We start from the raw sequence: 14,254 nt of genomic DNA, 5'->3' as shown, positions 1-14,254 counted from the left end.
ACAAAAATACTTTGTACTCTTGGAGCATTTTAATAATTGCCAAACACACCTAAGATCCCACTAAAATCTTTGTTTTGCTGATTTTTTAACTGTGACTTAAGTTCTGCATTTGCTGCACGTAAAACCAAAAAAAAGCTGAACATGGGGGAATTTTGACTATTTCTTTTGTTTATGGTCTTTCAGATGTCTTTGTCCTGCTTCCTTTCATGGACCAGACTGCCAGCAGACTAAGCACAGTTTCCATGGAAATGGTTATGCATGGTTTCGTCCCATCAGACCTTGTTTTGAAAGCTCACTCTCTCTAGAGTTTATTACTGTGGTTCCAGATGGACTTTTACTATATAGTGGCCCTTTGTCAAATCCAGAACCTGGGAGCACAGAAAACTTCATTGCAATAGGTACTTCTGCAAAAGGGTGTGGAAATGTTAAATGTCTTTTGGGAATGGATTGTTTGTGACCAGTGTAACAATTAGACTATGGATTCTGTCTTTCCACCTAATGAGGTAATTTATTTTGTGGTGTAAAAATATTTTTGAATTATTTCCTAACATGTCTTTTTCCTTTGATGTCTATTTTTGTAGCCTGCACCTCTGGCTTTGGGCTCATCACAGAGTTGTAGAAATGAAGGGGAAAGCAAAACAGATTGATATATATATATATGTTAAAAAAAACCTGCCTAGAAAAACTGTAGTGCTATAAAGGAATTTAGGTGCTTTGAAGATAGGTATTACATGAGTAGAGCAGTCTTAGTTGCATGTCATTCTTATCTAGTTTGGTGAGAAAAGAAATCCATTTAAACTCCCTTTGGTCTTGGGCAATTTTGTAGATTTTTTTAAACTGGCAATGATGTGATGGGTGAATCCAGCCCCACCTGCCACTGTGGGAAGATTCATCTACAAGTAGAATTCAATGCTTTATGTTGACACATATTTAAAAGGTTACTGCTGCTTATTTTTTGTGAATTAACACACAAGATGAACAGTATGGTTGGCATTTTATATTCTCCTGATTAACTGAAAGGTAATGTGGTTGAATAGTTAATAATTTTCCTCTTTTTTTGCCTTGCTTTGTAGTTACTTGTAAATTTGAGTAGAAGATGGGAAAGAAGAAACCTGCATATATTAATTGTTTTAGAGCATCAAAAAATTGCAGATTGCTTCTCAGGAATTAGTTTCAGTGTTTTGACAGAAAAGTGGAATAATCTAAAGTGTATAAGTAAATAATATACTGAATGAGTACTTCTGCTTAATAGAAAACATAGGTTATAATTCTAGTTATTTCTGTAGTGACCATCCTGTATGTGACTTGCAATAACCATTCAATCAGTACAGTCACTAACTGCTGACATACCAAAAGTGACATTTTGTAGCTGAATTTAATTTCTTGTTCATGTTGTATTAGAACTCTCTAGTGGTGTTCCTGTGCTGAAGATGAGCCATGGCACAGGTTCTGTGGTGCTGCAGTTTCCAAGTCACCTGAATGTAGCAGACAAGAAGTGGCATCGACTGGAAGTCAGAACCAATGGTCAGGTCAGCTACTGGATTTTTTTTTTTCACATCAGGGTATTAATATTTCTAAAAATATTTCCCTGTGCAGATACAGGAGGGTAGAAAGAACAGCCTTTCAATAAACAACAGACAATAGGTATTGTCCTGACTGCTTGTGTAGGTTTGATGAGTAATAGAAATTTTGGGACAACCTCATTGTGAATTCCACATCCACTGATGTTGTAATCCATATTCTATTATCTTTACCTTTTCTGAGCTCTGCTGCAGCACATGTAGAATGTGGCCACTGGAATCCATTACTTATGAACAAAAAGCAGATATTTATTTACTTGCAAATGCAGTTACAGGTCTTGTGTACGTGGTTAAAATTCTCAGAAGCACAAATAAAGTTGAGAAGTTCCTACTTCTGCTGAATGGGTCCATTTTGGCTCTACTGGTTATCGCAAGTGAAGAGAACAGGGAACACCCCAACCCTTTCTGGATGATAGCTGCAGGAAGCAGAGGCTGAGGCTGGGTGCAGCAGGTGTGGCTGTGCAGCAGGGCCAGCTCAGGGTGTGTGTTTGCAGGCTGTCAGCTTCACCCTGGATCGGTGCAGCGCCGCCGTGCTCTCCGAGATCGAAGGCGTTGGCCGCTGGCTGTCCACCGAAGATCGCACAGACTGTGAAGTCCTGGGCTCTGTTCCACGGAGAGCAAGGTACATTCCTGGTGGTTCCCTGACAGCCACTTGATTCTAAGGCCTGTGAACATTTGACCTGTTAGACTGAAGCTGAATTATTGATGGCGAGGAGTATAAAAAGCATTTCTTCTTTTCTAAGGCCTTCTAGACCAAGCCTGGACCTCAAAGAACTAAAAAAAATTTAAGGAACAAGTCTTCCACTGAGTAGTGTTGCAGTACTAATTGACAACCCAAATCTCTGTGGCTGTTACTGGAGCTTTTGTGGGCCCTGTGCACCATCCTCCATCCACAGGATTTTTCTCTGTTTGTCAAGTCACTGTGAGCCTGCTCCTTAAAACCTCATGAATTTAGGTCAGTTGACATCAGAGTCCTGGGTGCAGTTGGTGCCCCACAGTGCAGGGTGGACAAGGAGCAGCTGGGTACAGTCCAGAGGAGAGCAATGACTGATCAGCTCACCTTGAGAGTAAGAATCAAGAATGAAGGAATTGAGGTCAGTTAACAGAAAGAAGGGAAAACTAAGGAGAGAGATAAGTCTCAGTGTGTATAAAAGAATGGTACAAAGAGGATTTAGACAATCTCTTCTGTACAGGGCCTAAAGTTACAGTGAGGAATATTCGGGTTATATTTTAGGGAAACCTTTGTACTAACAAAGATACTTCAGCTGTGGAATAGATAGTCCAAGCAAGCATTCTGATGAGCACTGGGATTAAGTCTTGTCCACAGCAGCATGGAGCTCTCCTGCATGAAAGGAGCACAAAGAAAGGGAAAAATATAAGGACAAATGAAAACAAAAGAAATGACCTGATAACTCTGGGAAGAAGAAAGTATGAGGACTAAAATGCATGGAGTTCTTTCTCTTGGAGAGATGACTGGGAGACAGTGCAGAGCTTGGACATATTTACCATGCATTTTAAACCACATGGACCCAACTTTTAAATTTCTGAGTTTTGTCATACACAGAACAGCCTGTAGTATTCTTACAGCATAGCATGTCTGCGTACACACAGAGCACTTGAAGGAGAATATGGTGTCTAGAATATCACAGCTGTTTCTGGCTTGAATGCAAACATACCCAAAATGTAATAGTGTCCCGCAGTTAAACTTCCAGCAGGTTTCACTGTCATGTTTAAAAAAATGCCCTTTATTTTAAAGGGCTTTATTTCAGAGAGAGAAGATAAAGTAGTTGCATTCTACTCTTATGTTATAATGCTATTGTTATTTGGAAAAGCAGTGTATTTATTTATTTATCTCTCTATGTTTGAAGGTAGATACATATTTATTTTTATTATTGATATGATTTTTAAAGGTATTTGAATGTGAACCATGTTCTCCAGCTGGGTGGTGTGAAAGAGTCCATACCATACTCCTACCCACAATTGCTACACAAACATTTTTCTGGTTGCTTGCGCAATTTCATTTTGGATACTCAGGTAAGAGCAGAGTAATGCTTGCTTTAGCAGAGAAGAAAACTTCTTTATTCAGCTTTTGGGAGATTCATTTATACATGAAACTTCTGCTTCCATCAATGTATTCATGCCCACATGCATCAGTGTAAAATACAAGAAAATTCTGGGTTTTTCTGTGATAATTAGAATAAGTACCTTGAAAAGTTATTTCTCAGTAGAATGAGATGTATTAATGAGGCAGGAACTGTGTTTGTTTATCCTCTGTTTCATGCAGCTGTTTTCCAAGCTTCTTTGTGCATTCAGGGAACTTCTGAATGGCAATTGTATAATGGCATATTTATGCCAGCTGTCTGCTTTGTTAGGAAGTATTAGGGTTTTTTTTTTTGTTTTCGTAGTCAGTTGACTTTATTCAAAGGCAAAATATGCTCTTGATAAAATCAGCTGGAATGTCACAAAGCTTAGTAACTTAAGCAATGCAGATGAGGAGCAGACAGTGAAATGGTGCAGCTATTTCTGTTTAAAAATGAAATATGTTTCTCAAATACCACTTTTGTGTCATGAATTGTCTCTTGAAGGTATACGACCTTCAGTCTCCTGCAGAGTCCCTGAACACCTTCCCTGGCTGCACCCTGACGGATGGGAGCTGTGAGACCATGGGATCTTCCTCCTGTGGTACCCATGGGAGGTGCCTTGGGGACTGGGGCTCGTTTGCATGTCACTGTTTGCCAGGCTACCACGGCTATCGATGCGATAAAGGTGAGCCCTGCTTTTCTGTTTCATTAGTGTAGGCTGCTAAATTATACAGTACAGGAAACTTCAAATATTTGCAGGTAATGATTGTCGAGGTGGTTTTACATTACATTATGTAAAGCCATGTTGCAGTGTAGTTGCCTGTGATTGTTAACAATTTCTTTTCTAATTCCCTTCAAGAAATTGCTTTGTCAGTATAGGATCATTTCTTTAAACCTGAGGGTGTTTGTGCAATGACTGTATAATGACATGGCTGCATGACAAAAAAAATTGTGAAAAAAGTATTTTATTTTGTTACACTTGCTTGTTTTGCATCTGTTTACACTCTCAGAAATATCTAATAACCTAAAAAATACGAGTGTGCCAGTACCACTTTCTGTGAAGAATTAGAACCATACAACTGGAATTAGAAATCACTGCTCCTTTGGTGTCAGGAAGAGACTCTGCTGGCTTAAGGATCTATGCTTTGAGAGTAGTAGGATTTTTAGCTCTCATAGAGCCAAAGTTTGCAGCAGAAAGACAATTACAAAATAGCAGGTTGTGAAATTTGATTGTGGTACTTGGTCTGCAGTCTCTTCTCTTGGTCAGAGGTGCTGTTTCCCCGCTGTGGCCCCATGTGAGCATTGTAAGGAGGAGCACTAACAGGATCCAACTGGGTGGGAGAACACCTCTTTACAGAGGAAAATGGAGCATGAGAGTGACTGGAGAAGCTGTGGAAATAAATACAGCAGCATGTCCCAAAGGACAAATTGTCTCACAGATCCACGCTGCGCATCGCAATTGTTTCCCTTTTCTTTCAACTCTTATTATGACAATAAGGACAATAGCAAGGCTGCCCTCTCCTCAGGAGATGGTTTAAAGGTTTCTCTCCCTTGCAGTGGCCAAGGAGTACAGGTTTGAGGCAGGCGGCCACATCCGCTACCAGCTGCCTGTCAGTGTGTCTGCGCGCAGGACGCTGCTGCAGGCCCTGGTGCGCACGCGGCAGCCCGACGGCGTCATCGCCACCCTGCTGTCCCGGGCCAGGGACGAGCACATCACCCTGCAGGTGAGGGCTCCCACTCACGGTGACAGTGACACCAGAGCCACACACAGCTCAGAGAAACACTAGCTTAATGGATGGAAACAGGACGAAAGCCTTATGCTGAGCACCAAGAGTCTGGGATTTGTTTTATGGATAGATACGTCTGATCCTTTGCTTGAGATATTGCCCATCAGCTGTGGTATCCCACTGGGCTTTGATGCCCACATCGATACGGGTTCTATACAGAATAGGATGAATAGGGGGTGTACCTGGTGTCCTCTTGAACCATGTGGCCAGTTCTGTGTAGTTCAGACTCTGCCAAGCAAGGTGCCTGTGGCAGTTCTAATGATGTCAGGCTCTCAGAATGACAACCTTCTCATTTTATACACCCCACTGAACAAGTCACCTCTTCAGCTATGTTGGTTTGAGCTGTCACTATAACTGTGATACACCAGACTCTTAGAAGAACCCCATAAATTTGTGCAAAAGAGATCAGGGTAAAATTGCTCCTAAGGTGACTTAGATACTACTGTGAGTATACTGCTACCACATTTAGGTTGCCTAATTCAGTAGCACCTGCAGTATTTCTATATTATACCAACCTGTGCAGTGTAAACATACCCTAAATTTAAAAAAAATGCTTTAAGATTGAAGTTACAGGTCAATACAAAATTCCAGGCAATGACTTTTCTTTCTTGCTATTTGTTAATTATCTACAAGGTTGTTCAGGGACTCTTAGTGGTCTCATACAATCTGGGTGATGGAAACTATTCTGTAAGCCTTCCCTCCTACCACATTGATAATGGTGAATGGCATCACATCACACTGGAGAGAAATGAAAATGAATTTACTCTTCGCCTTTATGAAGGAGGTGGGAAGAGAGAGATTACTAAAGCAGCAGGAATATACAAAGAGATTGTCATTGACCCCAGCAGCCTGGTCCTTGGAAACACCTACCCATTCAATCAAAACAGGAGTTTTCAAGGTAGGAATTCTCTATCTCACTGTTCATAATATGGACCTGTAAGAATAAAAACATAGTGCAGGAAACTTTCTTGTTTATGTAGAGCCCGAAGTCCACAGATTTCCTGCATGACACTTTGCAACAGGGATGCATAAGCTGTTCTGACCAGAAGGTGCAGCACGGAATTGCGTGCAAATACACTTGGCTACTTGACCTGGAACAATGATGGTCACCTCTTGCCTTGGCTGCAGAGAGTCGGTACCTGGAGATCCAGAAGCTTCTCCCAGATAGACTGTGCATGGCTCCCTCCTTGGATAGGGAGAGCTTGTTCAGTGCATGGTTCTGTCCAGTCTATTTGCCAGCTCCCCTTCCCTCCAAACACATCTGTTCCTATGCTAAAAGGAATTTTTCCATCTTATATGTGCATTGCATAGCACCACCAAACCCTGGTTTATTACCTCAGTATTTCTGGATTTTGCACTCAGTCAAAGCATTAACTAAAATTAGAAATGGTTTATTGAATTAGAGCTAAAAATCTGAATTTTTAGCAACTGAGTGGATAAGGTCAAACTGTGTGTTAAAAGCAAATCAGTTTTCAGCCTGGAAACCGAGTAATTCCACAAAGGAGAAATATAAAGAACTGGAAGTTTGGGATATCCAAGGCAGCTCTTTACTCTGAGTGCAGCTGGAAGTTTGGCCTTTGCTTAAACCCACAGTGTAAGTAAAGCAAATCAGCTTTTATTGCCAAGGAGCACACATCACTGCTGGTTAAACCTGCCTGGTGTCTATAGGTCACTTCTCTCCCATGCTCTTCACTTCTTTAACCAGGTCCTAGTAAATCCATTCAAAGCAAGCTGGTCATCTTTTCACTACACAAAAGTACTTCACAAAAGTGCCTGGAGAGAAATTAAATAGAGTAATAATTTACAACTTAAGTGTATCACAAATTATTTAGAAAAAGATTGTTTTTTATAGCTTTAATATAAGCGTTCCAATAAATAAAGTTTATTATATGAATTAGGGAGCATATTTTGAATTTTTTATTTATGGGAGTAATAGTGTTTGTTTTTAAGTAAATAAAGAAGTCAAATGGTTGCAGGAAGATCATTTTAATTAGGATTATTAATGTTGCTGCTAAGTAGCTGAAACTTTAAGGACTTCAAAGTCATAAAATGTACTTAATTAATCAAAGTGTATGTTTTCATGCTGAGGCATCTTGTGCATACAAAGTTAATGTCACACATCTTCAGTACAAATTTTCTGTCCCTGATTGAAGACTCTCTCCCCATTATTTGTGGTTTGCTCTTCATACTATAAAGGTAAACCATAATTTTTACTGGTACATTGAAGAATAGAACAGGTTATCCACATGTAACAGATTCTCCACAATATTTGGACTTTTCTATGGAAATCACAGTGGAGTGGTATATATTCCACTGACTACCTTAAGAGGAATAGAGGCCCTGTTCAACCCCCTCCAGCTTCCAGCCCCTCAAAGCCTCTCACTCCCTGCCAGAGGGATCAGGGAGGGAGTCATGAGGGTAAAAGCTGAAAAACCCTGGGTTCAGATAAAGCCAGTTTAATAGTAAAGCAAAAGCCATGCACACAAGCACAACAAAGCATGGCATGAACTCCTTGCTTCCCAGGCAGGCAGGTGTTCAGCACTGCAGGAGAGCAGGGCCACATCCCATGGGAAGGGTACCTGAGATGACAAACTCCTCCTCTCCAAACATCTCCCCTTCCTCCTTCTTCCCCTCCCTGCATATCCTGAGCATGATCCCACATGGTCTGGAGCATCCCTCGGGTCCCTTGGGGTCACCTGTCCTGGCTGTGTCCCTTCCAAGCCTCCCAGGCAGCCACAGCCCCTTGCCCAGCATGGCCCCACAAAAAGCAGGAAAGGCCTGGGCTCTGTGTGAGCCCTGCTCAGCAATGACAGAAACAGCTCCATGTTATCGAGCCTGTGCTCAGCACAGATCCAAACACAGCCCCACACTAGTCCCTGCAAAGAGAATTAAGTCTGTTCCAGCCAAAACCAGCACAGACCTGCAGCAGCACTTGATTCTCATGGAAAACACTGTGAATCTTGATCTAAAACTTTAGCAAATTCAGTCCAAAAATTAACTACAATGGTATGAGAATTTAAGTGACTTCAGCCCTGGATTTAAACTTTGATAGCCTCTGTCCTTTGTTAAGCATAAACTACCAAATCTTACAGCTGCTTCAAATGATTCTTGCTGAATTGTTTTTAAAACTGTCTCTTTGTGCCTTGCTGTAGGATGTATGAAGGATGTCAGATTTAACAACTACAGAATCCCTCTGGACACTCATGGGAAGGAGCTGGTGTCAATACTGAGTGCCCAAGGCATCAAAGAAGGCTGTTCTTCAGAGGCCTGTAGGAATAACCCCTGCAACCAGGAATTTATTTGTGTTGATTTGTGGATGATGCATGAATGCAGGTAATTGGTGGAAATAGAAGCACAAAACCCTTCAGAAGGAGGTGGGAAAGGGTGGATGTTGAAGTGTGCAGCTTGAAGGCTGGCATTGGTAATCTCATCAAATCCCTGGAACCACAGTGGCACACAAGGCCGGACATCTGCACAGCCAGCAGGTTACTGTGTCCTTAGAGACATCACCACAGCTGATGTAAATCAGCCTGGCTCCAGGGATTGTGGAGCAAGTTCAGCGGCCTGTCTAATGGAAAACATTTAAAGAGCTGCAGCAAATCCAGAATGCTTGTAAACCCTGGAACCAGGACAGCAGGAGGGTGTATGAGCTGGAGTGGCACAGTTCCTTGGCTGTGCTGTGAAGCTTGTTTGCTGTGCAGTGTCAATGCTCTTTCTCTTGTAATGTCTGATTTCTTGCACTGCCCCAGGCTGTTGCCTCTGTTCCCTCCCAGGCTCCTCCAGCTGCTTTAGGAACAGCACACTATTGAGCTCAGATTCCTGTGCTTGTAGCTGGGGTCAGGACAACACTAATTCCTGTTGGTTGTGGTGTGCAAATGAACACTTTACTTACACACACCTTAATGTTTGCACACTCTCCTGACTGCCGCTGTCCACACAAATGGGAATTCTCTAACTCTGGAAACTCAAAGAACATAGCACAGCTTGTCCTGCCTAGCCAGAACTGCAGAGGCCAACCCAGCTGGTTGTCACAAGGATAACCTTGCAGGAGGCAGTGGCAATACCTGAATTCTGAAAGCTTCAGATACAAGGGTCTGAAGTTGTGGAGCTCCTGCTATGGCTGCCTCAGGGCAGGCTACAACCTGTCATGATTTCACACAACTGACTCCCAGTAGCTGCTTTGGAAACCATGCAAAAAGCATCACCAGAGCATGTTTTAAATCCCCAGTGCTGCCTATCACGGCTGTTTCCTCCCAGACTAACGGTGCCATTCTGCCCTGGTGTGTGCAGCTGCCCTGCAGGACACATGATCCTGGAGAACGCCTCGGGCCGGCAGTGCGTGTACACGGCGTGCGCCGAGCGGCCCTGCAACTACGGCACCTGCGTGTCCCTGTCCCCCAGCACCTTCCAGTGCCACTGCCCCGACGGCTACAGCGGGCGCCACTGCGAGATCACCCTGGCCATCTTCCACAAGGACACGGGCCTCAGCTTCACCTCCCTCTTCGCCATCTGCGTCTGCTTCCTGGCACTCCTAGGTAGCTACGGCAACTACGTCTTGTATTACCTGTGGTGAGGCACGTGTCCACCTGTCCTGAGCAGCCATCGCCTCATCTCCTGCCGAAAACTCCCCAGGGAGACCCAACTCTGCCTTCGTTCCTTTGCCCTGCTCCCATCACTGATTTCTCATCCCTCTGTGCATCCATCGCTAAGTGAATCAACACTTGTGAGCTATGGAAGGTCTCTGCGCTTTTGTTTTCTTCACATTGTCACGTCATTGCTGAGGAACTGTTCTGATGCATAATTGGAAGCAAATGCAATTAAACAGCAATAGTGAAAACTGCTACCAGAGAAGCATTGTTTAAAATACTGCTGAGTATGAAACAGATTTTTCAGTCTAGGAGAAACTTCTCGTCTGATAGGAAAACACTGGTCAGGCAGGAGCAGACTTTGCATCTTGCCAGTTGTGTCCCAGCTCCTAAACAGCTGATTTTGTCTTCCTCAGCCATTTTCAGGCTTAGGTATTGGATCTAAAGGGGAAAACCAGAAGGATGTTACTAGTGAGGAAGGATCACATCTTGGAGTCTTTTTTGTTTATTCAAATGTCATGGAAGTTTGCCTGAGTAAAGACATAGGATTTTTCTCCTGTCTGTTAGCATTAAGGCAGTTTTGTTCAGAAGTTGTAGTAAGAGTATGGAAATACCATAGTTTTCCCCAACTCTGCTAGATACTATGTTTGCCATGCAAATATGAGCAGCAAATTCGTGGGAAGCTAAATGGTATTGGAGCTCTTGGAATCCCAGATAGCTGAGGTTGATAATAGATCTCAATGTTAGAGGAGTGCAGGGCATGATCTCTGTGTACCCCACTTCCAGTCCCAAGGTCATTTAGATGCTGCTCTACAGAATTGCTGCCATATAGATATTCTGTAAGAGACTCTAGGTTCTTTAGTTCACTGCACTGCTAATTTATGGTACTCAATGCTTTGAGGTCTTACTCTGAGCTTTTATTGATTTTTACAGAGTTGGTAGCACAGTGATACACAAGTTTCTATTTACAGAGTGTTCAGTATCTGATGTTGAAGCTTGTCAGTTGTGTAAATGCACTCCAGCATTTAAGAAAAATGTTCAAATTAATGAATGCTAAGGCAAAATGTGCCTGATTTTCTTGTTTTCTAGTAAAACATCTAAAAGTAATTTTCTCTTCTGTCTTGTGTCTTCTTGTGTTTCATTTGTGTGTAATTGTTTCTGTTACTGTCAACATGTTATTTCTTCTTTGTCCCCCTCTGTGTAATGCATTTTCTGTGACAAAGTTCAACTCCACACAGGACAGAGACAGGTCAGAGACACCACTGAGTCTTTAACCAACTTCGAGTTGAGCTTTAAAGGGTGTTGGAAAACGCTCTTTAAAGGTTTTTCTTCTTCTGTGTTTGATGTTCACCACACTGGACAGTGCAAACCAGGCATTTGCTGGGAAGCCCAGAGTGCAGCCGTGCTGGCCCTGCTGCGCACTGGGGTTACTGGTGCCTGCATCACCTGTGCTCTGCTCCTGTGTCCCCACAGCTCTGCTCAGCGCCGCCTTCCTCTGGGCTCACTGGAAGACGCGCAAGGGTCTGCATGGAGGCGTTTACCACGGATCTGCTCATCCCGAGGATCTGGAGGACATCAGGGAAAACATCCTCAACTACAACGAAGAAGGGGGTGGGGAGCAAGATGAAGTAAGGATCACTGTTATGTTACAATTAAGAGGGGACTGGTGCCTCACCGTGCTAAGGAAAATGCATTTTGTGCTTTGTCCTTAGTCTTCGTTCTGCTGATTCAGCCCTGCAATTGGCAAATGAATTATTTGGATGAGGGCGCATGTTTCCTAAGCAGAGATAAGTGCCTATCCATTTTTAATTTGTCTTAGAGCCAGTGATCCTGAGTGCATGTTGATAGGAGCCTGTAGGGCGAGTTCAGCAGTAGGGAACAGCTGCTGGGTTTGGTTTTCAGGGCTCAGGAGGTTCTCAGGGCTCATTCCTGCTGCAGCTCCAAGGGCTTGGAAGAGCCTGGTGTGACTGTTGCTCAGGGCCAGGCTCTTCCAGAGACTGCTCCCAACAGCAGGTGTTCACACCTCCCTTGTTGGAAAGGGGAGGTGCTGAATTGGCTCCTCTGAGGCCCTAGAGCATGTGGTGGTTGTGGAAGAACCTTTCTGCATTTTTGTGTTTTGGAGATAAATACACCACTGAACACAAGCTGTTTATACTTAGAGTAGAGCAGATTATACCCAAAGCAGGTATTATTAACATTCCTGCTGGCTGTTCTAAGGTTTTCACGTGTCAGTGAAAGGCAGAACTTGGAAGGAAAACAGTGGATATTATAAACAAGTACTCTTAATAGATTATTTATTGAACTATAGATGATTTCTATGTTTATAAAAGGTAAGAAACTTCATTGCCAACTGTTCGTTTCATGGATTCAAGGGGTGGTGTGACTCTGCAGAGGTAATAATAGTCATGGTGCCAGTGTGAAGGCCAAAAGAAGCCAGTGATTTAAAAATATTCTTAGTTGTAGAGTATCCTTATTTTCTTGGTAAATTAGTGGGAATGTAATAAACACAGACATTTCCCATGTGATAACATAGACAGCTATAAAGCCTGTTTTCCTTAATCAGATTAACTTCCTCTGCAATATTTTGCAATTTTACACCCAGAAGGTCTCTTTGAGGAAATCTACAGTTACTGTATGACATGTTTAATTACTTTTGGAGAGTTCTTAAAATGCACTCCTTATTTTAAGCAGCGGAACCAAATTAGTGACTTGATGATCTTCATCTGAGGTTATTACTCTGCCTGAAGAAACAGTGCTTGGAGTAAAGCCTCTCTGGGTTCTGTGTACTCTTCCTAAATTATTCAGATTTAACAGTTGCAGCTGAAACTTTTTAAGCTAAAATCTCATTGTTTAGATATAAAAAACCCAAACAAACAAACCAGTCCCCAAAATACCTAGAATTACACCACCTTAGTTGTCTTCTAATGTTACCTCCACAAAGGGATCATGAGGCTGCTTGGATTTAAGAGAGTTTTGTTTTTGTAATGCTTGTGGATGGTAGAGCAATGAGGACAAGGGGTAATATGAAGGAGTTTCTGCATCTGAAATAAATAAAATTTTCTCCCAGAGAAATTAGGAACTCATAAAAATTGCAGGAGGTGAGTGCATTGTGGATTACACACTGAATTCAGCTGACCACCATATATTGTTAAAAGCCAGCTCTGGACGCAGAGGCAGGGCTTGAGTTGGGTTTGTGGATGGCCAGCCAAGAAGGGTTTATTATCAGAAGAAATGTGTCATTTTAATGAATAATCAGTAGTAGTGAAGGATGCTTTTATTATCACCCAGTTCAGTGAAGGGAGGATCCTCAAGTCTGTATTGGAACAACCCCCATTTAACTTGTGCACAATGAAAAGTTACTCCATGTCATGGATTCTCCTGGTATCCCTGCTCAGAGTGGGGCTGGACTGGGGCAGGGATCTAACTTAGGACGGGCCTAAGGCAGGGATCTGGGCTGCAGGTCTCAGTGTTCATCACCAGCACTCCTAAGTCTCTGGAGGAATGGGAATAAGCAGCTCTTGTCCCAAACCCATCCTGCCACTTAGGCAGCTTCTTGATTGCAGGTGGGGAGAATTTAAATTGTTCTCAGCCTCCAGGGGAAATTCAGCAAAGCTCACTGAGATTACCTTGGTTAATCTCTTACAACTTGGTTATGCACAATGCCACTTGCTGGACAGCTAAATAAATCTTTGGGGAAGTGCTGATTCCACATCTCTGTCACTGATGGCTCCTGTTACCATGAACAGTATTAGCAATACAAATACTTATTTGTTTGCTCTAATGAATTCTACTTTGGCCTGTAAATCAGTCCAGGGACACAACCTTTGGGTTGTAGGGAGGTGAAGGATGCTGGAGGACAGGACTTGTTCATTGCAGGTGGCACAAAGATTCTGATCAGTGAATGCCATTAACTGTTGGTATTGCCAGCTTTGTGCCAGAGGTTGTGGCACAATTCCCAGACAGCATTTACTGCGGCTGAGCTGGGAGGGAATTAGCGACTTTTTTGGGAATAAGTAGTTTTTGGCTTCTACAAGTGTGGCACTGCCATGTAACATAATTAGGCATTATTCCAGAGACTGGTAAAATTTTATCAGAAATCATAGTACATTTTTGAGCTAGTATTGCAGAATGATTTCTTTAACATACTGTTTGTGAATACCCTTATGTCTTCTGCCACGCTTGTGGGATCAGTGTCCAGCCACGATAAGACACTCGTATCT

General features: G+C 42.7%; 1 protein-coding gene across 1 annotated transcript in view; it reads left to right on the top strand.

Annotated features, from left to right (window-relative positions):
• Positions 1-14,254, top strand: part of LOC311159024 (neural-cadherin-like) — a gene marked incomplete at both ends in the record, with an annotated part of 59,099 nt that overhangs the window by 44,185 nt on the left and 660 nt on the right. The window contains 10 exons of the mRNA XM_084214883.1: positions 184-398; positions 1,402-1,529; positions 2,075-2,202; positions 3,491-3,614; positions 4,166-4,346; positions 5,219-5,385; positions 6,082-6,346; positions 8,601-8,781; positions 9,739-9,983; positions 11,508-11,662. Of these exons, the coding sequence (XP_084071009.1) occupies positions 184-398; positions 1,402-1,529; positions 2,075-2,202; positions 3,491-3,614; positions 4,166-4,346; positions 5,219-5,385; positions 6,082-6,346; positions 8,601-8,781; positions 9,739-9,983; positions 11,508-11,662 (1,789 nt within the window). The remainder of the gene's footprint in view (positions 1-183; positions 399-1,401; positions 1,530-2,074; positions 2,203-3,490; positions 3,615-4,165; positions 4,347-5,218; positions 5,386-6,081; positions 6,347-8,600; positions 8,782-9,738; positions 9,984-11,507; positions 11,663-14,254) is intronic.

The sequence above is a fragment of the Fringilla coelebs genome, assembly GCF_963513975.1.
Source record: "Fringilla coelebs genome assembly, chromosome: 14".
NCBI lineage: Eukaryota > Metazoa > Chordata > Aves > Passeriformes > Fringillidae > Fringilla > Fringilla coelebs.
The sequence above is the reverse complement of the archived record's forward strand: the minus strand, read 5'-3'. Positions and strand labels throughout refer to the sequence as shown.